Here is a 23,410-nt window from a genome sequence, read left to right on the forward strand (position 1 = left end):
GGTTAAAAAATAGGACTACTAGTACATATTGATTATACTACTTTGATCTTTGTTCTAATGGGCCAGTGGTTTTATGCTCCCTTCACCTTTGCACCGTAATTGCAGATGAAAAAAGTAAATAACTTCCTTGCATTCTTTTGAAAATAGTTTTAATTTTATGGACTGCTGCATAGGGTCTTGAGGAATACCAGGAATCCAGAGTTCGCAGTTTGAGAACTATTGTTATAGACCTTAAGAGGGTGACTTGATTTAAATTGTGGGAAAGGTATTCGGGAAAGTATCTCCGAGGAACAGATTATTTATTTATTTATTTATTTATTTATTTATTTATTTATTTTGAGATGGAGTCTTGCTCTGTCGCCCAGGCTGGAGTGCAGTGGCGCAATCTCAGCTCACTGTAACCTCCACCTCCTGGGTTCAAACAATTCTCCTGCCTCAGCCTCCTGAGTAGCTGGGACCATGCCTGGCTAACTTTTTGTGTTTTTAATAGAGATGGGGTTTCACCGTGTTAGCCAGGATGGTCTTGATCTCCTGACCTCATGATCCGCCTGCCTCGGCCTCCCAAAGTGTTGGGATTTCAGGCGTGAGCCACCGCACCCGACCGAGGAACACATTTTTTAAGCCAGGCTAGCCAAGCAAAGGGGAACAAAAGCATGGGTTTAAAAAGTTTGAAGTAGGCAAAGTTGTTGGTGTTATCAAGGAACTGCAGGAAGACCAGTATACATAAAATATTATGATCAAGGTGAGCAAGAGTAATAGCTAATTTGCTAGTGCATTTGAGAGTGCAGAGCCCATTTTAAGGATTCTAGATTTTATCTTGTGACCATGAAATGCCATGAAAGGCTTTAAGCAAGGGAAGTGATAAGATCTATGTTTCCAGAAAATGACTTTGACTGTTTAAGGAATTTAAAAAATGATACATTTTAGTTCTTTTCCATATTGGTAGTTGACACAACATCTGAGATTCTCTAAAATCTCAGAATTCAGGATGTACTTAGGTAGTAGTAACTTGATTTTGATACGTATTTTTCAGAAAGCCTTGCAGGACAGAAAAAGAGAGCAAAAAGAAATGCTTTTTGGGGCCAAATGACATTTTTTTCTTTGGTTAAAATGTCTTCACTTCCTGTGAAACACCTTTACAAAATTACTTATGTTCCATTATTTGGACTAAGTAGCTGAATAAACAGTCATGAGGGTACACACTCAGGCAGCTTATACATTGGGTGCACAGACTACATTCATCGTTGGAACTCCACAAATGTGAATTCTTTATTATAGCTATTATATATGAAGTGCATTTATTTCTAAGAGAATGCCTACTGATCTTGCCCGTCCCCCCCATTTTTTCATATTAAAGGCTTTTTTTTTAACCTGTGTATCAACAATGATGTTGTGCTAATATTGAAAAGTTACGCCTTTAAAGACAAAGCACCTTGCAGTCAAATAACGGGAGAGAAAGTGGCATTGCTTCTAATGCCTCTTTTATTTATTTCTCTTCAAAATATTCCTGTGGCCTTGGTGTTTATGGATCTAGCATTCTAACAAAGAAAATGCATGAACTTCAATGTACACTATTCATTTTCTTTTGTTAGCATTTAGCTAACAAAGAGACCCATTTTGAGATTACTACAGGTTTAAATGCCCCATTTTACTTTCCTTTCAATGACATTTAGCTTTTTCTGGTTTTGTTTTTGGATATATTGCTTTTAAGGGTTTTATATTGAGGGGACTTAAACATTTTTTTTCTTATTACTTCTTTTAATCAAATATGGAACTTCACTTGGCTATTGGCGAGTTTTCTACCAAATCAGAAAGAATCTGTAGAGTACACAGTTGGTTAATTGAGATTGGTGGGGCTCTTTTTCCTTCATCTAGATTGGGGCAGACAAAAAGGCAAACAAGGAAAGTAGTCAGGTATCAGAAGAGTTAATTAGGTTTCTGGCAGACCTCTGTTGTTTATTTCTGGAGCAGTGTATCTTTTGGCTATTGTTAGAACCTTATTACACTTAGGAAATTTATGTATGCCTTGAATTTAGATTGTTATTTTAAAAATCACTTCATATTTTGTGTTTTAGATTTTCCACAAGTGCTCTGATGTTAAATATTCTTTGTCTGTCTTTTCATATATTTCTCAATCAGAAAAATGCCCTTTCTCATTATTTGATTCTTGGTTCATGTACTACCTGGCCCTAGTCATGTTACCTAAACATTTCTGAATTACCATTGTCTATAGCCCACATTAGCCTTTAATTTAAAAAAAAGTGTCATGTTATTTATGTGCTGTTAAGATAGGTGACCAGAGTGCTATCTTTTAGTTTTCTTCATTTAGAAATCTATAGATTTGACTTTTTTTTTTGAAATGGTTCTTGAATTGATGATACAGGTGGTGACAAGAAGTGAGGATTAGCAGTGCTAATAACATAATGAAGGAAGAGAGGTAGAAAGAAAGATTCTGTCTTCTATAAGGAACTTAAATTAACGAGCAAAAAGCCGTCTAGTTAAAAAGAGGGCAAAGGACATGAACAGACTCTTTTCAAAAGAAGATACATACGTGGCCAACAAGCATACAAAAAAATTCTCATAATCAGTAATCACTAGAGAGATACAAATCAAAACCACAATGAGATACCACCTGATAATAGTCAGAGTGGCTATTATTGATAAGTCAAAAATTAACAGATGCTGGCAAGGTTGTGGAGGAAAAGAAATGTTTATACATTGTTGGTAGTAGTGTAAATTCATTCAGTCATTGTGGAAAACAGTGTGGCGATTTCTCAAAGAACTTAAACCAGAAGTAGCTCTGGACCCAGCAGTCCCATTATTGAATGTGTACCTGAAGGAATGTAAATTGTTCTGCCATAAAGACACATGCACACGTGTGTTCATTGCAGCACTGTTCTCAATAGTAAAGATGTGGAATCAACATAAATGCCCGTCAGTGGTAGACTAGATAAAGAAAATGTGGTACATATGTACACTATGTAATATTACACAGCTCTGTAAAAGAATGAGATCATATCCTTTGCAGCAACATGGAGCTAGACACCATTATCCTAAGCAAACTCCCACAGGAACAGAAAATCAAATACTGTGTGTTCTCACAAGTAGGAGCTAAATATTGAGAACATACGGACATAAAGAAGGGAACAACAGACAATGAGACCTACTTGAGGCTAGAAGGTGGCAGAAGGATGAGGATAAAAAAACTACTTATGGCATACTAGGTTTATTACCTGGGTGTCCAAATAATCTGTACACCAAACCGTGGCAACATGTAATTTACCTGTATTACAAACCCATACAGGTACCCTTGAACTTAAAGTAAAAGTTAAAGAAAAGGATAATCTGCTTCTGACCAGAAATGGCCTGTGGATGAATGTTTGCTGTGTGTGCTGTCTTAAGGAGGTTCTGGGACTCTAAACTGAGAATCACTTATCCACAACTTTCTTTGTTTTTTTTTTTCATAGCAGAACAACTTAATATGCACAGCTTTATCTCCTCCCTCCCTCCCTGCAATATATGAAGTAACATATAACCAATAATTGGTTAATTTTCTTAGCTGTAATAGAATTTTATAAGAATAAATATATTGCTAAAGCACACATTCCCTGGCCTGCAAATTTTTGATACAAAAGAACTAGCTCATCTCTCAGCTTTTGTTCATTAATTGAGCAATCAGTAATACTTTTCTAGCTACATAGCATATCATATATTTTCTTCAAATAGTTTTGGCTTTATGAGGCTGTAAGTTTTGTATGTGATGTGGGAAGGTTGGTTCATGTGAATATTGGAGAACAGAGAAGATTGATAGCTTTGGAATTCAGATTGTAGGGCAGGTTTGGATATTTGACTTAATGAGAGGAAATTAACATTACTCGATGTCAAGATAAAGAGATTGTACAGATTTAAGCTACACTTTAGCTCAGTTCTTTTCTTTAGACTACAGTGCAAATAACACATAATCTAGTTTCTTTGTTTTTGAGAATGACTTCTACTTGAATGGGAATAGAGAAAGCTTGTTGTATAGAATTCTTTTCAACAAGATGCGTTTTTCACCCTACCATGGAGGAAATATGGAAATAGCTTTATCAGAATGCCTTTTTATAGTGGATATTTTGTATAGGTGTTTAGAATTTTATGCTATTATGTATTTTTATTAAAATCATGGTGGATCTTAGAAGTTTATTTTAGAATGTGTTAGAATTTTGAAATTTTAATAGCTTAAATGTGTAAAATCCAGTTAATAAAATCCAGCTTCTGAAAACCTGTTGTATCCTTGTCATTGTGCATACAGAGATTATTTTATGTATAGTGGTTTGGTTTACTGTATTAATCAATAGCTGGTATTTCCAAGTACTGAATATGATTCTTTTAAAGGCCATCCAACAAAGACAGAAATAAGGAATTGAACTTAACTGAGGAGCAAGTCATTATTAGGTGTATTAGTTTGCTAGGGCTGTCATAATAAAATACCACAGATTGGGTGGTTTAAACAACACAAATTTATTTTTTAACAATTCTGGAAGCTTGAAGTTCAATATCAAGTTTGTCAGGGTTGGTTTCTCCTGAGGCCTTTCTCCTTGGCCTGTTGTAGGTGGCCGCCCTCTTGTTGCCCCTTCTGACGTGATCATATCTCTGTGCAGGCATACTTCTGGTGTCTCTTTTTCCTATAAGGACACCAGACTTATTGGATTAGGTCCCCACCCTAATGGCCTCATTTGAACTTAATCGCCTCTTTGAAGACCTTATCTCTAAATAGCATTACAGTCTGTGCTACTGGGGATTGGTTCTTCAACATGTGAATTTTGGAGGGGAACACAGTTCAGCCATTAACAGTTGGTAATTAAGAAGGAAAACAAGTGGTTTGTAAGAATTGCTTTTTTCTCTTTTATTTAATAAGGTTTGTGTAGAAGTGCAATTGTTCCGTGTTTTTTGTTGTGTGTCTCCTAGCCGGAGAATTTTCATCCTTGGGCCTTCTCATCATGTGCCCCTCTCTCGATGTGCACTTTCCAGTGTGGATATATATAGGACACCACTGTATGACCTTCGTATTGACCAAAAGAGTAAGTATATAGAAATAGCTTTCAAATAGCTAATGTTCTTTTAATAGGACTTGGAAGTTAATTTAAAAACTTATAAATGTGAGCATCACAAGTAATATCTCAATATTTAAAATAAAATTTGTTATAACTAATCTGCATAAAACAGCAAAAAAAGAAACTCTTCCATATCCCTAAAAGGCAACTAGTGTTTTTCAGCTAGCTACAGAAATCTGTCAGATCCGCCAGTGTGCAGATTGTAGTGGTTACATTAATATTCAGAAAAATGCCATGTACTCAGTGTACCAGGAGACAAAAAATTAGTACCCATACCAATTTCATGAAAGATTCTGGGCGTGTTAATCTACTTCTACGTAATGCCACTTTCTCACTGTAAATAGATAATGCTGATAATATCTTTATTTTCTTGTAAATGATTTTTATGGGAAAAAAATGAGCCTTTATGAAACTCTGAAAGAAACATGCTATATAAATGATAAATATATTTTATTTTTAAACATGCCTACAATTAAGATTGATTTATATTTTTCCATAGGAGTCCAGAGTCACATTTTTATTTAGTTGTTCTTATACAATAGATGTATAAAGTAAAAACCTTTTGATTTTATAAAGGTATTTTTTTGGGGGGGGAGGAGTAATTTTAAAAATACAGAACAGTATAAAGAGTAGTATAAGAAATTAACTGATGTACTTAACATCCATAATTTATTCAGAGTTTCTCGCTCATCCTGAACCCAATTTACCTTCCCAGAAGTAACCACCTTCATAATCTGGGTATATATCCTTTCAGTTGGTCAAATTATTCACACACATGCATGCACACACACATATATATATGTACACACACACACACTGACCCATACATATTTATTTTTGATTTTATTTGGGATCTCACTCTGTTGCCCAGGCTGGAGTGCAGTGGCATGATTATAGTTCACTGCAGCCTCAAACTCCTGGGCTCAAGTGATCCTCCTACCTCAGCCTCCCAAGTAGCTAGAACTACAGGCACACATCACCACACCCAATTTATTTAAAAAATTTTTTTTGTAGAGGTAGGGTCTTGCTGTGTTGCCCAGGCTGATCTTGAACTCCTGGTCTGTCTTGGCCTCCCAAAGTGCTGGGTTTATAGGTGTGAGCCACTGTACCTGGCCTCAAATTATGTTTTTAAGCATGTTAGGGGTGCTATTGTTTCAAAAAATTTTGCAAAAATTTCTTGTATAGAATAAAAGAGTCGAAGCCTAGTGTGGTGGTTCATGTCTGAAATCCCAGCACTTTGGGAGGCTGAGATGGGCAGACTGCTTGAGCTCAGGAGTTTGAGACCAGTCTGGGCAATGTGGCAAAACCCCGTCTGTACAAAAAAATACAAAAATCTGCTGGGCGTGGTGGCACATGACTGTAATCTCAGCCACCTGGTTGGGGGAGGGCGTGGGGCAGTGAGGTAGGAGGATGGCTTGAGCTCAGGAGGTAGAGGTTGCAGTGAGCTGAAATCATGTTGCTGTACTCCAGCCTGGCCTGGGTGACAGAGTGAAGCCCTGTCTCCAAAATTAAATAAATTAATATGAAAATAAATAAAATAATAAAAGAGTCCATTTGCAAGAAAAAATTCTTTTTTCTTGTTTTTGGCATAAGTTTTCATAATTTGGGGCTTTAGGTATCATAGAATATTAGCAATTTGTTAGTGCATCTTATTAATGAAACGACTATTTCTAACCTTACTTCCTGAGATGTTTTAGGGAACATATTTTACTTTTAAAACCTTGTTGGGGCATTCAGAAAATTTTAATTTTGGATAGCCTGCCAGTGAAGAAATGGAGAATTTTTTCAAGATAAGAGGTCATACAACCATTTCTTTCTGTCTTTGGTATAGGTAAACCCATTTGAGGATTTGTTCTATTCTATGCTAAAAATATTATTATATATATTTTTTACACATTAACTTTTATCTCTTCTTGTTCTACAATATTCAGTTTTAAGTATAGTTCATCAGAAGGGCCTGAATTACTAGTCTTTTTAAGTTGGGATGGTATTGTGGCAAATTTATATTTTGATCTATCTTACAAGCTGAATTTTGAATTTTCAGGAGAATAGCATTAGTGAGAATTTTCTCTTCGTGGTATGGCAGAAACCTGAGGTGTGAAATAATACCACACGTTTTATTAAAAAAACTCAGAAACTATGCGTTTGACCTCATGAGTTAAATAGACCAATGGTTTTTCCATATTTCAGTAGGAATTCTAATTATGTTCTTGCTAGCATGTACTGATTAAAGCCAAGGAAAAGCCTAGACCCAAAGGTGATTTTAGAAATAATGAAAGGAACTGATGAAGAGTTTAAATGATCATTTTTTATTTAACTATGTAACATATGCAAATGATGAGTAAGTCTTTACATGTATTACTGTTATACCTGTTACATAAAAACTAGTTCTGTTTTTTTCTCTTTCTCCTTACTCTCCCTCCTTTCTTTCCTTTCTTTCTATTGTTTTGTTTTAATAAAAATGCAAGTATTATATGGTGTTTCTGTCTCTTGCCAAAGCGTGTAGTTTTGTGTTACTGGGTGGAATCTCACTGGATAAGGATATGCATTAATATATTTGTTTTACTGTATTTTGAAATCTCTTTAGTTTACGGAGAACTATGGAAGACAGGAATGTTTGAACGCATGTCTCTGCAGACAGATGAAGATGAACACAGTATTGAAATGCATTTGCCTTATACAGCTAAAGCCATGGAAAGGTATATTGATTGATATAAGAAATCCCCAGGAAATCATAGACATTAATTTCTTTGGTAATTTAAAACTAGTAAATCCCAATAATTATCAGGGTAAAGAAATGAGATAAAAAATTGAGACAGGAGTGTCTTAAGGTGGATTGTTGGTTTTGAGTAGTTTTCCTGCGAAGGCTGAACATGTGAATTGACATGATTGTTTTATTACGTGGAAGTATTAAAAAAGCCATGGGTATGTGAGTGTATGTGGGTATGTATATATCTTGCTTTGCTTGTATTTTATTCATTCGACATTTCTTTATCTCAAAATAATAATTCCATTCTTTTCTGGTACAATGCTATAATTAATCGTAAAATTTTAGGCTTGTATTTAATTTTGGAGGTGATTTATTTCAACCTTGTGCAAGGTACATGAATCTCTTTTATGGTATGCTTGACAGACTGTTAGGTGGTACCTGCTAAAGGTCTTCCTGTGATGGGGGGTACTCACTGTACTGTGAGCTGAACGAGGACAGGGTCAATATCTGTTTTGTTCTCTACTGTATACCCCACCACCTAGCACAGTGTCCAGCACATAGTAGTTATTAATGTATTTTGATAAAATAAAAAATAATTATTTCAAGGATTTTCTTCTTTTAGTGAAACATTTGGATTAGGATGTCTTCTCTTTTGTAGGTTTCTCTAATTTTTAAAACCATTTCCTATATATGGACTTAATATTTCATATTTAGTTTGGCAGTTCTAAGTATGGTAAGATGATTCCTTCTGGATTTGTTCATTATATTTTCTTACTAAAGTACATGATGCTCTGTAGGCTTTCAGTAAATATTAATTAAACGTACTAATAAAGTCTAAGATAACATTATATTTTTTATGTTGATGTGGCTTACTGTTGGCTAATGTACTTGTGATCAGCCAAAGCCCAAGGCCTTTTCATAATATTCAGATGGATTATTTTCTGTTCTCAGACTTTTGTGTGATTTCTTTTTGTATGTCTTCTCAATTATTGCTGTTTAGTTTTTCTTGTTTAGTTCATTGTTGCAGTCTTTTTGGATTGTTTCCACTCTTACTCTGTATTCAAAGTATTATTTACTTTTCTCAATCTTTTGTCTGCTTCTGCTCACAATGATAACCGTGAGGAATTATATAAATCTGAAGAATTTTCAAAAATCAGTGCGATACTACATTGTAAGCAATATAATTTTCGGGTTTTTAATACATTCTAATTCTTCAGAAATGTGAAACCATATGTATTATTTCTTAAATTGTTGTTGTAATCAGAACTTTCTCTTCTTCAACTGGAAAAGATAATTGAATATTTTTATTCACTGAGATGTTTGCATATTTTGTCATGAGAAAATACAATTTAGACTTAATAAATACTAATACTTCGGGTGCAGTGGCACATGTCTGTAATTCCAGCAGCACTTTGGGAGGCTGAGGTGGGCAGATAACTTGAGCCCAGAAGTTCAAGACCAGCCTGGGCAATGTGGCAAAACTCTTGTCTCTACTAAAAATAGAAAAATTAGCCATGTGTAATGTCGGGTACTTGTTGTCCCAGCTACTTGGGAGGCTGGGGTGGGATGATTGCTTGAGCCTGGCTGGTTGAGAGTGCAGTGAGCCGAGATTATGGCACTGCACTCCAGCCTAGGTGACAGAGTGAGACCCTGTCTCAAACAAACAAACCCAAAAAACAATAGGACTGATAAACTGACAACAATATCCTCAAGGAGGTTATAACAAGATAACATTTTTATTGTTATTTTAAAAGTAAAACATGTACATTGTGGAACATTTAGGAAAATAGAAACTTAAACCCAGCAAACCAAATTCCTACTTATAATTCCCCCTTTTAAATAGTATCAAATAAACTACTGCCACATAACATTAGGATCCCTATTATTGACCCTTCTTTTCTTTGTAGCATTAGTTGGACTCATTACCTATGTCAGTTATTTATTACTAAGTAACAAAACTCTTACTTAAAATTACCTATATCAGTTATCTTTTACTAACAGATTTAAACTGTGACTTAAAATCACAGCTGTTTATTGCCTAAAATTTGGGGGCCAGGAATTGGGGCAGGGAACACCTTGCTCTGGTCCACAAGACACTGACTGAGGTGGCTCAAATGGGGCTACAGTATCTCAGATAGTGTCACTCATGTATCTTGGGCCTTAGTGCTAGCTCTCTGTTGAGACCCCTCATTTCTTCTCCAGCTGACCTGTTTGTTCATCAAGTAGGGCTTTTTTTTTTGGGGGGGGGGGGCTACTCTCTAGAAGAATAGCTTAGACTTCCTTTTTTCTTCTTCTTCTTTTTTTGGATCAAGAGAGTAAAACCAGGAGTTTCTAGGCCTATTATGTCCTAGGCTGGAAACTACATAGCACATTTCCAGTGAATTGTGTTTTTCAAAGCAAATAAGATCACTGTGTCAGCCAAGATTTGAGGAAAAGAGCAATATATTGCTCCTCTTGATGGGAGGAGTAGCATGTGTGTACAGGAATAAGAGAAACTGTTGACAGCTATCTTTGCTGGTGGTCTACTACAGTTCTTCCTCTGGTGGACAATTCGTGTCTCTCTAACATGTCATATACACCTAGGCTTCTCAGGATGTTCAGAAATCTTATTTGCTGTGACCCTAGGCTCAAAATTTATTATCTTATGATTTCCATCAAGTTAGGATGTGAATGAGGCTCCTTGAGTGTGGTTCCTCTTTTTTTGGAGGGGAGATGTAGGGGGGAAAGATTCTCAGCTCTGTTGCCCAGGCTGGAGTGCAGTGGCATGATCATGGCTCACTGCAGCCTCTGCCTCCTGGTCTCAAGTAGTCTTCCCACCTTGGCCTCCCAAAGCAATGGGATTACAGGCATGAGCCACTGTGCTTGGCCTCTCTTTTTTTTTTTTTAAAGAGGCAGGGCCTCATTCTGTCACCCAGGCTGGAGTGCAGTGGCACAATTATAACTCACTGTAACCTTGAACTCCTGGGATCAAAGGATATTCCTACCTCAGCTTTCAGAGTAGTGGCCCTACAGGTACGTACTACCATATCTGGCTAATTTTAAAAACATTTTTTTAGAGACGGGTCTTACTTTATTCCTCAGGCTGATCTTGAACTCCTGGCCTCAAGCGAGCTTCTTACTTCAGTCTCCCAAGTAATGTCTTAGTTACGTATTGCAGCATAACAAATCACCTTAATGTATGTATTTTTTTCTTTTTTAAAAAAAGTTAAAAACAAACTTAATTTTTTGGGTGCATGGTGTATAGATGGGGTACATGAGAAGTTTTGATACAGTCATGCAGTGTAAAATAATCACATCATGGAGAATGGGGTATTAATCACTTCAAGCATTTATCCTTAGTGTTACAGGCAATCCAGTTATATTCTTTTAGTTACTTAAAAATGTACAATTGAGTTATCGACTATAGTCACCCTGTTGTGCTACCAAATACTAGGTCTTATTCATTCTATTTTATTTTGTATCTGTTAACCATCCCCACCTACCCTCTAGCCCTCCACTATTCTTTCCAGTCTCTGGTAACCATCCTTCTACTCTCCATGTCTGTGAATTCAATCGTTTTGATTTTTAGGTCCCACAAATGTGTAGTTTTTCACTTAAACGATTCTATAGTTTGGAAATTTGGTTGGGTTAGTGGAGACAATTTGTCTCTGTTTCATCTACTACCAGTTGAGGCAGGTCGACTTAGGCTAAAGACTCCAAGATGCCCTAGCTTCCTCTCTGGGGCCGTGGTGCTGGTTGTCTTCTTGAGGCACATCAGTTTTCATCTTGGTTCTCATCTATCAGTGCCTGTTGACACTCACCCTTCAGGACTTCTCAGTTCACATGGTGAATCCTCTCTAGCAGGATAGCAATTGAGCAAAAGAAGAAATTTCCTGCTCTCTTAATGTCAAAGTCTAGAACTGGCACAGCATCACTCATGCCTCATTCTACGGGTCAAAGCGCATCATAAGGCTAAATTCAAGGAGAGGGAACTACGGATGCTACTTTTGATGGGAGGAGTGACATTGAGCATTGAGATGTGAAAAGAATTTTTGGTGATTAGATTCATAGAAACTGTGGTTAAGTAGTTGAGGGATTATTTGTATATAAGTCTGTGTCCCTTCCATGGTAGTTCCATAGTGTTTTCTCCTGGGAGCAGCTAGTCTTCAGTATATCTGCTATGCATTGCACAGTACCTGGTACACAAAAATATTTCAGTAATTGTTGAATGAATTAATAACTGTCTTGCCATTTTCAATACTTTAATTGTTTTTCCAAAAAGTGGATCAAATGTTCTTTTTAAAAAAGAAATTACATTTTTTTAATTTTCAAAAAATAAACTCTTGATCATCTTCGGCTACAAATATTCTTTTTTTAAACTGCTTTTCTTGTCATGAAGGTATTTTCCTGTCATTTTTTTACTTCAGTTTATTGGCTATACATAAGACTTTCTAGGCAAAGATGCTTGTAATACTTCAATCAATTCTTGACCATTTAACTTTTAAGCTTTCCCCCTATTTTTCACTATTATAAACCACATTATGTATTTTAAAAAAATAGATGTCTAAGGTATTATTTAAATTTCTGCTTTTTTTTTTTTTTTTTTTTGAGATAGAGTCTTGCTCTGTCACCAGGCTGGAGTGCAGTGGCACGATCTTGGCTCACTGCAACCTCTGCCTCTTGGATTCAAGTGATTCTCCTGCCTCAGCCTCCCGAGTAGCTGGGATTACAGGCGCCTGCCACTATGCCCAGCTAATTTTTGTATTTTTAGTAGAGAAGGTGTTTCACCATGTTGGCCAAGATGGTCTCCGTCTCTTGACCTCGTGATCTGCCCGCCTCGGCCTCCCAAAGTGCTGGGATTACAGGCATGAGCCACCATGCCCGGCTGCATGTTTGTAATAGATTTAAAAATTATATTCATTAGAGCTTTTTTAAAAAATAGTAGTTTAAAGGAGAAAACATAAAATGACTCACAATCTCATTGCTCAGTTAACTCTGCTGACATAAAAAATATACGTACATGGTTAGAAAATGTAAACAGAATCAAGAAGTACAAAATGAATGGTGGAAGACTCTGGTTCTACTCAGCCAGTGTTTACTGCCAGTAAAGGTTTTTATGCATACACTAACATGTATTTTAGCATATGTAAGTTTGTGTATTATGTAAAATTTATACATACACATTTATGTTTGAGTTAAAACATATAAACGAGATCATATCTTACGCACTTTGTTCTTTTTTTGCATATATTAAAAATTTTTTTCTTATGATTACTTTTTCTTTTGTATGTCACCATATATTATCTTTAATATTGAAATGCATAATAAATTTTACTGTTATAATTGCTTTTTTTTTTTTTGAGACAGAGTTTCACTCTTGTTCCCCAGGCTGGAGTGCAAATGGCATGATCTTGGCTCACTGCAACCTCTGCCTCCTGGGTTCAGGTGATTCTCCTGCCTCAGCCTCCCCAGTGGCTGGGATTACAGGCATGTGCCACCATGCCCAGCTAATTTTTGTAATTTTTTTTTTTTTCTTGAGGCAGAGTCTCGCTCCATCGCCCAGGCTAGAGTGCAGTGGCACAACCTCGGCCTGCTGCAACCTCCACCTCCCAGGTTCAAGCGATTCTCCTGCCTCAGCTTCCCAAGTAGCTGGGATTACAGGTGCCCACCACCACGCCCAGCTAATTTTTTTGTATTTTTAGTAGAGACAGGGTTTCACCATGTTGGCCAGGCTGGTCTTGAACTCCTGACCTCAAGTGATCCACCTGCCCTCGGCCTCCCAAAGTGCTAGGATTACAGGCATGACCCACCACTCCCAGCCTATAATTGCTTTTTATAATTGCTCTTGAGGGAGGTTCAATTAGGTTTCAGTTAGGATATATAGAAATCATCTGGAAAAAAATTAGTATCTTCTAAAATTAACAGCATTAGGCTGGGCGTGGTGGCTCATGAGACCTGTAATCTCAGCACTTTGGGAGGCTAAGGCAGGAGGATTTCTTGAACCCAGGAGTTCGAGACCAGCCTGGGCAACAAAATGAGTCCCCTTTCTCCAAAAAGTAAAAAAAATAACTGGACCAGGTGGCACACACCTGTGGTCCCAGCCTCTTGGGAGATTGAGGTGGGAGGATTACTTCAGCCTGGGAGGTCTAGTTATGTTCATCTGTTAAGTTTATCCATATCGATTATATTTTTGAGTTCCCTAAGTGAGAATGCTACATTAGATGCTTTTATATGGCATTAAATACTACTCCTACCTAAGCAGTTTTTCCTGTTCTTAACATCTTGAATTAGTATAGTACATTTGTTACAATTGATGAACCAATATCAATACATTATTATGTTAACTAAAGTCCATAGTTTAATTAGGATTCACTCTTTGTGTTGGATACTCTTACGGTTTTTGCCAAATGCCTATTATGTCTCTGTTGTTAGAATACCATACAGAATGGTTTCAGTGCCCTAAAAACCAATGCTTCACCTATTCATCGCCGCCTTCTCCCCTCTCCCCATGCGCCTAGTAACTACTGATCAGTTTACTGTCTCAATAGATTTGCATTTTCTTGAATGTCCTACAGTTGGGAATCATGCAGTATATAGCCTTTCAAATTGGGTTTCATTTAGCAATATATCTTCAAGATTCCTCCATGTCTTTTTAGAGCTTGGTATCTAACTTCTCTTTATCACTGAACAGTATTTCATTTTATGGATGTACCATAGTTTGCTTATCCATTCCACCTCCTGAAGGACTGCTGCTATGTTGAATTAATATCTACCTTACTTATTACCCTTTTCTAATCATTGTCATTATTCTCCTTTTTTTTTCGTTTTTTTGTCTACCACTTTTTTTCCTGTCCTCTCTGGTTTTAATTGTGCATTTTATATGACTATAATGTTTTCCTCTCAGCATATCATTTATACATATATATGTATATACCGTTTTTATTACTGTCTTTTAGTTTTTGCCATGGAGTTTGCAGCATACATTTACAACAAATTTACAACTTTATTTTTTATTTTTTTGAGACAGGGTCTCACTCTGTTATTTAGGCTGGAGTGCAGTGGCGCACAATCTTGGCTTACTGCAACTTCCACCTCCTGGGCTGAAGGGATCCTCCCACCTCACCCTCTCGAGTAGCTGGGACTACAGACATGCACCACCATGCCTGGCTAATTTTAAAATTTTTTGTAGAGACAGGGTCTCACTATCTTGCCTAGGCTGGTCTTGAACTCAGGGGCTCAAGTGATCCTCCTGTCTTGTCCTCTCAGAGTACTGGGATTATAGGCAGGAGCCATTGCACCTGGCTAACAACTTTTTAAATAACACTGTACTGCTTCATGGGTAGTAGAAGCATCATCTAAGAGTCTTCCTAATTTCTCCCTCCTGTCCCTTATGACACCACTGTCATTTGTTTCACTTATCCATAAGCTGTAATCATCAAATACATTGCTCCTTTTATTTATTTGAACAAATTATTTGTTAGATCAATTAAGAATAAGAAAAAAATGAAATAAAAGATTTTATTTTACCCTCATTTATTCTTTCTCTAACGTACTTGCTTGCTTTATGTAGATCCAATTTTCTGACCTATATCCTTGTTCTTTTCTGAAGGACTTCTTTTAACATTTCTTGCAAGGCAGATCTAATGTGTAAATTGACAAACTCCCTCAATTTTTATTAGACTGACAAAAGCTTTATTTCTTCTTTAATTTTGAAAGAAATTTTTCCTGGATATAGAATTCTAAATTAGTGGGTTTTTTTCTTTCACTGTCAGCACTTTATTTTATCACTTCTTGCATGGTTTCTGAAGAGAAATCGTACATAATTCTTATCATTGTTATCCATGTTTCTCTATAGGTAAAGTGTTTTTGTCCTCTGGTTGCTTTCCAGATCTTTTGTTTGTCTTTGGTTTTTTGCAGTTTTAATATAAATTGACACCTAAGTGTCAGTTTCTTGGTATTTATCCTTCTTGGAGTTCTCTGAGCTTCCTGGATTTGTGGTTTAGTATCTGTCATTAATTTTGGAAACTTCTCAGTAATTACTGTATTTCTTTTTCTCCTTCTGGTATTCACATTTTATGTGTGTTACAACTTTTATAAATTTTAGGATTAAAAAAATTTCTTTGAAGAATGTCTTTGGTATTTTGGTAGGGATTTCATTAAATATGTAAGTTATGTTGGGTAGTATGGACATTTAAACAGTATTAATTCTTCCAATCCCTGAACATGGGATATCTATCCAGTATTTTATGTCCTCTTCAATTCCTTTCATCAGTGTTTCAAAATTTTCCTTGTATAGCTCTTTCACTTCTTTGGCTAAATTTATTCCTAGGTATTTTGTTTTGTTTTTGGTAGTTATTGTAGATGGGATTGCTTTCTTGATTTTTCAGTTTGATCGCTGTTTTTATGTAGAAATGCTACTGATTTTTCTATGTTGATATTTGTATCCTGCAACTTTACTGAATTTGTTTATCAGATCTTAGGGTTTTTTGGTGGAGACTTCAGGTTTTTCTAAATGTAAGACCATGTCATCTGCAAACAAGGATAATTTGACTTTTTCCTTTACATTTGGATGCCCTTTATTTCTTCTCTTGACTAATTGCTCTGGCTAGGTCTTCCAGTACTGTGTTGAATAGAAGTGGTGAAAGTGGGCATCCTTATCTTGTTCCAGAACTTAGTGGAAAGGCTTTCAGTTTTTCCCTGTTCATTGTGGTATTAGCTGTGGGTTTGTCATATGTGGTCTTTATCATGTTGAAGTATGTTCCTTCTACACCCAACTTGTTAAGAGACTTGTTAGATAAGGTCCAAGTCCTGCATTTCTTTCAGTTACCTTCCCCTGTTATTATACAGGTGCCCTGTTGATACAGTGGTAAGATGAGGAAAGGAGACACATTCTATAATTCTGTGATCAGTTGTCATTCTTTTGGTGAGCCTGTGCCACTGGTCTGTGATTTAACAAGTTCTCAGATTTTCCCCCACTTCAGGTCAGACAAGAAGACTGGAGGGGCTGGATTTGGGTATTACTTTTACTCCACGTTTGTGAAACTCTTGTAAGGCCCAATTTTGTTAGGCACTGGTAAAATAGTTTCTCTTGCAGTTAGGCATTTTTGTAAAGAGGACAGAATACTCAGTGAAGCAGATATTTGTTGGGGCCCTTGGAAGTAAAACTTTCATAAAGCCTTCTACAGCTTGATGCCTTGGCTCTCAGGAGTTTGTATCTCTCAGGGTAGTCCACATTTAGTCTCCAGCAATTAGTTCATTACCCTTTAAGTATTCCTGCTAGCTCCAAGCGTGGTTTAAGATTCTCTGATTCTGTCTACACTTCCAGTTTTTGGGGCATTGGTTTGCTCTGTCACCTCAATTCTCAGGTAGATCTGATAAGAGTTATTGGTTTTTAATTTAGTGTTTTTTTCTGTTAGGATAAGAGTAATACCTTCTAAAATCTTTACATGTTAGATGAGAAACTGGAAATCTCTTTCATTGTTTTTTTACTCTCACCATATGGGAGGAAGTCTGAAGTTTCCTGAAATCTTAACTAGCACCTGTTTATATCACTACCTGTTTTCATTCTTAAGAAAGATTCAGTACATTCTGTAGACAGTCACTTTAAGCACTGTGTGGGTAGGACTGGAGTTAGGAAGAGAGGGTCAAGGGTCAAGAATGTTTAGGAAAAAAAGGTAGACATTTACAAATCTGAGCTTCTTTCATTTTCTTAAAGAAAACTCCTCTAAATGAATTATTGAATGGCCCAAGTACCATGTTAAAGGAATTATACCAGTTTATAGCTCTAATTTCACTATTTAAAATTTGCTATTTTGTGGTGGTCATAAAAAGAATTTTTTTTACCATTTAACTGTACCTCCTTCTGAAGAATACACAGAATAAGAGACTGATGCCTGTCTTAAACACAGATTAAGAATAATGCATTTTATATGTGGGAATAAATAAACAGGTTAATGAAACACATTTTGGCTCCCAAATGGTAATTTTTCATCTTTTCTGTTTTACTAGTTGTACAAGGTGTGTATGTGTGTGTGTGTGTGTGTGTGTGTGTGTAGACAGGGTCCTGCTCAGACTGGAGTGCAGTGGTGCGCTCGCAGCTCACCACAACCTCCACCTCCCGGGCTCAAGAGATCTTCCTACCTCAGCATCCTAAATAGCTGGGAACACAGGTGCACACCACCACACCTGGCTAATTTTTGTATTTTTTGTAGAGACGGAGTTTCGCCATGTTGCCCAGTCTGGTCTTGAACTCCTGGGCTCATAGTGATCTGCCTGCCTCAGCCTCCTAAAGTGCTGGGATTACAGATGTGAGCCACTGTCCCCAGACTTACTAGTTATGTTTTATAAAAATTGGGTTGTTTTTAAGATAACATTTACTGTCAACATTTTAAGATTTTTAAAATTTTGGTTAAACTGAATTTTTCAAATATAATAGATGTACCTAATGGTACTAATCTATGTTTAAGGATGAAGAATACAAAAATAAAGAAACACCTGTTTGTTTTCTCATCTTTTAGCCTGGTAGAAGAGATAAGAAATGTATATAAATGATTATAATATAATTCAAAATGTAGTAAGTATAATTAAAGAGTTACAGGAGCAGAGAGTAGGGATTTGGGAGGAAAGAGGTAGTAGTTGAGTTAGGGAAGCACAGAGAAGGCTTCATTAAGGGGGTGGCATTTGAATGGATTTTGAAGGTGCCTACAATTTTCATGGGATTGGGTGTAAGGTTTTCATGAGAAAGGGAGTTATGTACATACAAAGTATTTAGGAGTAGGATAGCCCAGGGCTTATTTATTTATTTATTTATTTATTTTCTTTCTTTTTTTTCCTTGAGACAAGAGCCTCGCTCTGTCACCCAGGCTGGAGTACAGTGGCCGGATCTCAACTCACTGCAAGCTCCGCCTCCTGGGTTCACGCCATTCTCCTGCCTCAGCCTCCCGAGTAGCTGGGACTACAGGCACCCGCCACCTCTCCCGGCTAGTTTTTTTGTATTTTTGTAGTAGAGACGGGGTTTCGCCGTGTTAGCCAGAATGGTCTCGATCTCCTGACCTCATGATCTGCCCGTCTCGGCCTCCCAAAGTGCTGGGATTACAGGCTTGAGCCACTGCGCCCAGCCTAGGGCTTATTTTTAATAGCAGGAAACTATTTGGCTTAACTTGCAGGAGTTGTAAAAGGCTTGGGTAGTAACCAAGGTCTGTTTGTAGATGGTTTTTGTTTGGTTTGCATAGTTAGGAAAAAAATTTTTATGCAGATATTTATAGTTAAATATTGGTCCTGCCATTCCCTATTATCTTACACCTTGTCTACCTTTTCACACATCTGTAACACCATCCTGGGGCTGGAGGCATTTGAGTAGCTGACTTATAGAGATATAGTGTAAGAGGGGCAGGATTAGAGAATTGGAAAATAGATTAGAACCAGATTATGGAGGGAATTGAATGCCATTGTAAAATACTTGTATTTTATTCTATGCCTGGTACAGAGCTAATAAAATGTTCTTAGCAAGGGAGGGGGTGATGATTGGGACTGAATAAGAATAGCACTCCTAGGCCAGGCGCGGTGGCTCACGTCTGTAATCTTAGCACTTTGGGAGGCCATGGTGGGCAGATCACGAGGTCAGGAGTTCGAGAACATCCTGGCCAACATGGGGAAACCCTGTCTCTACTAAAGATACAGAAAATTAGGCGGGCTTGGTGGCACCCGCATGTAATCCAAGCTACCTGGAAAGCTGAGGCAGGAGAATTGCTTGAAGTTAGGAGGCAGAGGTTGCGGTGAGCCGAGATTACGCCATGGCACTCCAGCCTGGGCGACAGGGCGAGACTCTCTCTCAAAAAAAAGAATAGCACTCCTTGATCAGGTGCGGTGGCTCACGCCAGTAATCCCAGCACTTTGGGAGGCTGAGGTGGGCAGATCACGAGGTCAGGAGTTCGAGACCAGTCTGGCCAACATAGTAAAATCCCATCTCTACTAAAGATACAAAAAATTAGCTGGGTGTGGGTGAGTGTCTGTATCCCAGCTACTCGGGAGGCTGAGGCAGGAGAATTGTGTGAACCTGGGAGGCAAAGATTGCAGTGCCCGAGATTGCACCATCGCGCTCCAGCCCGGGTGACAGTGTGAGTGAGACTCCGTCTCAAAAAAAAAAAAAAAAAAGAATAGCTCTCCTTGAAGGTGTGATGGCAATATGAAAGGATGGATTGGAGTTGGAAGAAATAAATAGTGTAGTAAAAAAATCATGGGGGCTTCGAACCAAGGCAGTGGCAGGTGGGGTAACACACTGAGCAGATGTGGGAGATGTTTAAGGGTTAGAATCATGAGGATTCTACACATAATTCTATGCAGATAGAAATATTCCTATGTGAGAAAGTTGATATAAATTGAAGAGAATATGAAGTTCAAGGGCTCATGATATTGCCATTATCAGAAATGGTAAAGCCAGAAATGAGTGTAAGTTTAAGAGAATGTAGGGTATGGAAATGTTGACTTGTTTTTAAAAACATACAGGAGTTTCTCTATGATTCTGACAGCAAACTTGACCAGTTTCTAAGATTGTGTTGCTTCATAGTAGCTTCAAATGGTTGAGTTTTAAAAATAGTGTTTAGAATGGCTCTCTGGTACCTGAAGTATGCCCTTTCTTAGAAAACCTTTCTTATCATCATGCCTATTTAAATGGAAATTTTGAAAGATTTAAAAATTAATTTTGGGAATTTCATTGTTTTCATTTAACTGATCAAACAGTAAAGATTTATAATGACTTAAATGTTAATTTTAGTTAAGTCATTGACAGCTAGCTTACCCTTCTTCTTCCCCTATCCTCTACCTCTTTCCCCAGTTCTCTGCCTCTGATGTTTTCTGGATCTTTTTTTTTTCTTTATGGAGACAGGATTTCACTCTGTCACCCAGGCTGGAGTCCAGTGGCATGCTCACAGCTCACCACAGCCTCCACCTCCCAGGCTCAAGTGATCCTCCCACCTCAGCCTCCCAAATAGCTGGGACTGCAGGTGTGCACCCCCACCCCTGGCCAATTTTTATATTTTTTGTAGAGATGGGGTTTTGCCATGTTGCCCAAGCTTTTCTTGAACTCCTGGGCTCAAGGAATCTGCCCACCTTGGCCTCCCAAAGTGCTGGGATTACAGGCATGAGCCACTGCACCCAGCCTGTTTTCTGGATCTCTGTAGTTTATTTTTTCTTACATGAATCGCAGTATTCTGCTTAAATTCTATATGCATGTGTCTTTGGTCTGAAAGTGAATTTGACCAAGAGAAAAAGATGAGAGAAGTTCTGCCTTATAGGACTCTTTAAAACTGCAGTTATGATTCTTTTATATCACTTTGCCTTTGACACCTGTTTGAAACTTTCATGACCACCCTCACATTTGGTGATTCTCTAGAGCAGGGGTCCCCAACTGGTCTGTGGCCTGTTAGGAACTGGACTGTGCAGTGGGAGGTGAATGGTGGGCCAGCAAGCATTGCCACCTGAGTTCTGCCTCCTGTGAGATCTGCAGCAGCATTAGGTTGTCATAGGAGTGTGAACCCTACTGTGAACTGCGCATGTGAGGGATCCAGGTTGTGTGCTCTAGAATCCAGTTACAGGTGTCTACTGCTCTGCCTTCTGTAGATGTGGGCTACATAGAAAGTACATAGTATTTCTGCCCAAGGAAGACTGCTTTAAGATTCAAAATCCAGGATTTTTACTGGGGACTGGTCATGTAGGTACTCTGCCTGTGTAGCTAGCCACAGCTACCAAAATTCCAGGCTCTCAGAAGTAAAGTGTTTACTGTATGTAATCACCTTGTTTACAAACAATCTCAGCAAGCTGGTATAGCAGAATTCAGTGTCCCAAGTGGGTTAAACAGCCTTATCAGCATAAGAAATATTCTAAAAACCAAGTTCCCAGATGCCAACCAAGGACCAGTCTTAACACACAGGCCCTTCTAAAGACTGTAGCATCAGGCCTGCTATATTAACTTTCATGTAAAGCTCCTATGCCTCTTTCCCAGTTACAGGCTGGCATATTGCCATTCTGGATTTTTGACTCTCTGAAATGCCATCTTAACCTTTATTATAGCTTAGGTTTCACTGGATCTTAAGATTTTTACTTTCCTTTCTGATGTGGCCTCAATGAAGATCTTCAAATATTAGAAATAGAGAAAAGTAGATCTGCTTTTATATAGGTAGTCTTTAAGGAATGGAATGCCTCCTCTCTGGACGTAGAATAAAAATACGCCAGAGATTCTCTTCCTCTGCCCAGTTTAATGACAGTCACAAGAGCAGTGGCATTTTTCAAGTGTTTTCTTATTCTGTGACTTTTATATTTACAGTTATTTGTATATTTTTGCATATGTCTTACAGTTAATTTTTTTTTATTTTTGGTTTTAGAGCATTTATGAGGTTTTTAGAGCAAGTGTAACTTTTCTTTATGTTTCTCAGTTTCTCCTTTTTCTGTATGTTGATTCCCTTCGAGTATTACCTTATCTCCTATCAGCAGGAGAGCATTTTTAAGACTCACAGAACATGGATGAGCTCTGGAATAATAGGAAATCATTCTTTGTTGGTGGTAATGGAATAGTTTCAGTTTCTATGACCATGAAAAGCATAAAGAGGAGGTAGCAAAAGACATTTGAGAGGAATAGAATATATGAGAGTACAGATTTTTTATGTTTACCTACATAACTTTTTGTCATCCCCCCTGCCCTGTTTTTTTCTTTGAGTATTTTCAAACTGAAAAGGGAGAGGAGAATAAATCACAGTGGTATTACTATGACAACAGCCTTGGCACCTTAGGGATGAGGATCATGTCCCTTCTGACTGGCTAATTGTAGTTGTTGTTACAGTTAGTTTAATTCTCCTCACATCTTAAGAAATTGGGACTGCTTCTAGACTCATTAGGAAACTGGAAGAATTTGTATAGGAAGGAAGACTTGCATATTCATCAATGTCATACAGAGGAGAAACGTTCAAATTAATGGCAGGGGAAGATTAAGCAAATAAGTATTTGTATATTTCATAAATATGTAAATATTTGTATATTTAATAAATTTGTCAATATTTAAACATTTAAAATTTTAAGATTTTGATTATTTATGTACCACAAATTAATAAACCACTTTAAATGATAATGTTTTCTTATTGCTTGTATTATTTTTATTAGAATTCATCTTTTTATGTTAGAATTAGAATTTAGAATTTTCATAGTCTGTTTTAGTAAGAGCATTGGTAATACAGTGTTGCTGTTTTTGTTTTAAAGTGAGTGGCTCCAGGAGTTTGAGGCTGCAGTGAGCTGTGATGGTACCAATGCACTCCAGCCTGGGTGACAGAGCAAGATCCTGTGGCTTTAAAAAAAAAAAAAAAAGGGTTCTTGGATTTCAGTTATTTTATCTTGGATTGGTAAATTTCCTGCAGCATGGTTTAAGCTATAAGACAAAACAAGAAGGGCTAAAAGGTTCCTCTATATTACTAAAGAATTAACAAGAACCTGGTGAGGTATTATTAACTCTGTTTTTTCTGTTTTTTTTCAGATGACAAAATTGACACTTAGGATAGTAATACGCTGTAGGTAGCAACTTGTGAGTGGCAGGGGTGGATTTTCTTTTTATTTTTTCTGCAACAGCTTTATTGAGGTATGA

At 37.3% G+C, this 23,410-nt stretch overlaps 1 protein-coding gene across 6 annotated transcripts in view; it reads left to right on the forward strand.

Annotated features, from left to right (window-relative positions):
• Window positions 1–23,410, forward strand: part of MEMO1 (mediator of cell motility 1) — a 142,364-nt gene that overhangs the window by 83,091 nt on the left and 35,863 nt on the right. For all 6 annotated transcript variants that reach the window (XR_012422510.1, XR_012422508.1, XM_045369546.2 and 3 more), the window contains 2 exons: window positions 4,951–5,063; window positions 7,684–7,795. Coding sequence is in view for 4 of the 6 variants with exons in the window: in XM_045369546.2 (XP_045225481.1) it covers window positions 4,951–5,063; window positions 7,684–7,795 (225 nt within the window). In the remaining 2 variants the exon portion in view is untranslated. The remainder of the gene's footprint in view (window positions 1–4,950; window positions 5,064–7,683; window positions 7,796–23,410) is intronic.

This window comes from Macaca fascicularis, chromosome 13, assembly GCF_037993035.2.
Source record: "Macaca fascicularis isolate 582-1 chromosome 13, T2T-MFA8v1.1".
Classification (NCBI taxonomy): domain Eukaryota; kingdom Metazoa; phylum Chordata; class Mammalia; order Primates; family Cercopithecidae; genus Macaca; species Macaca fascicularis.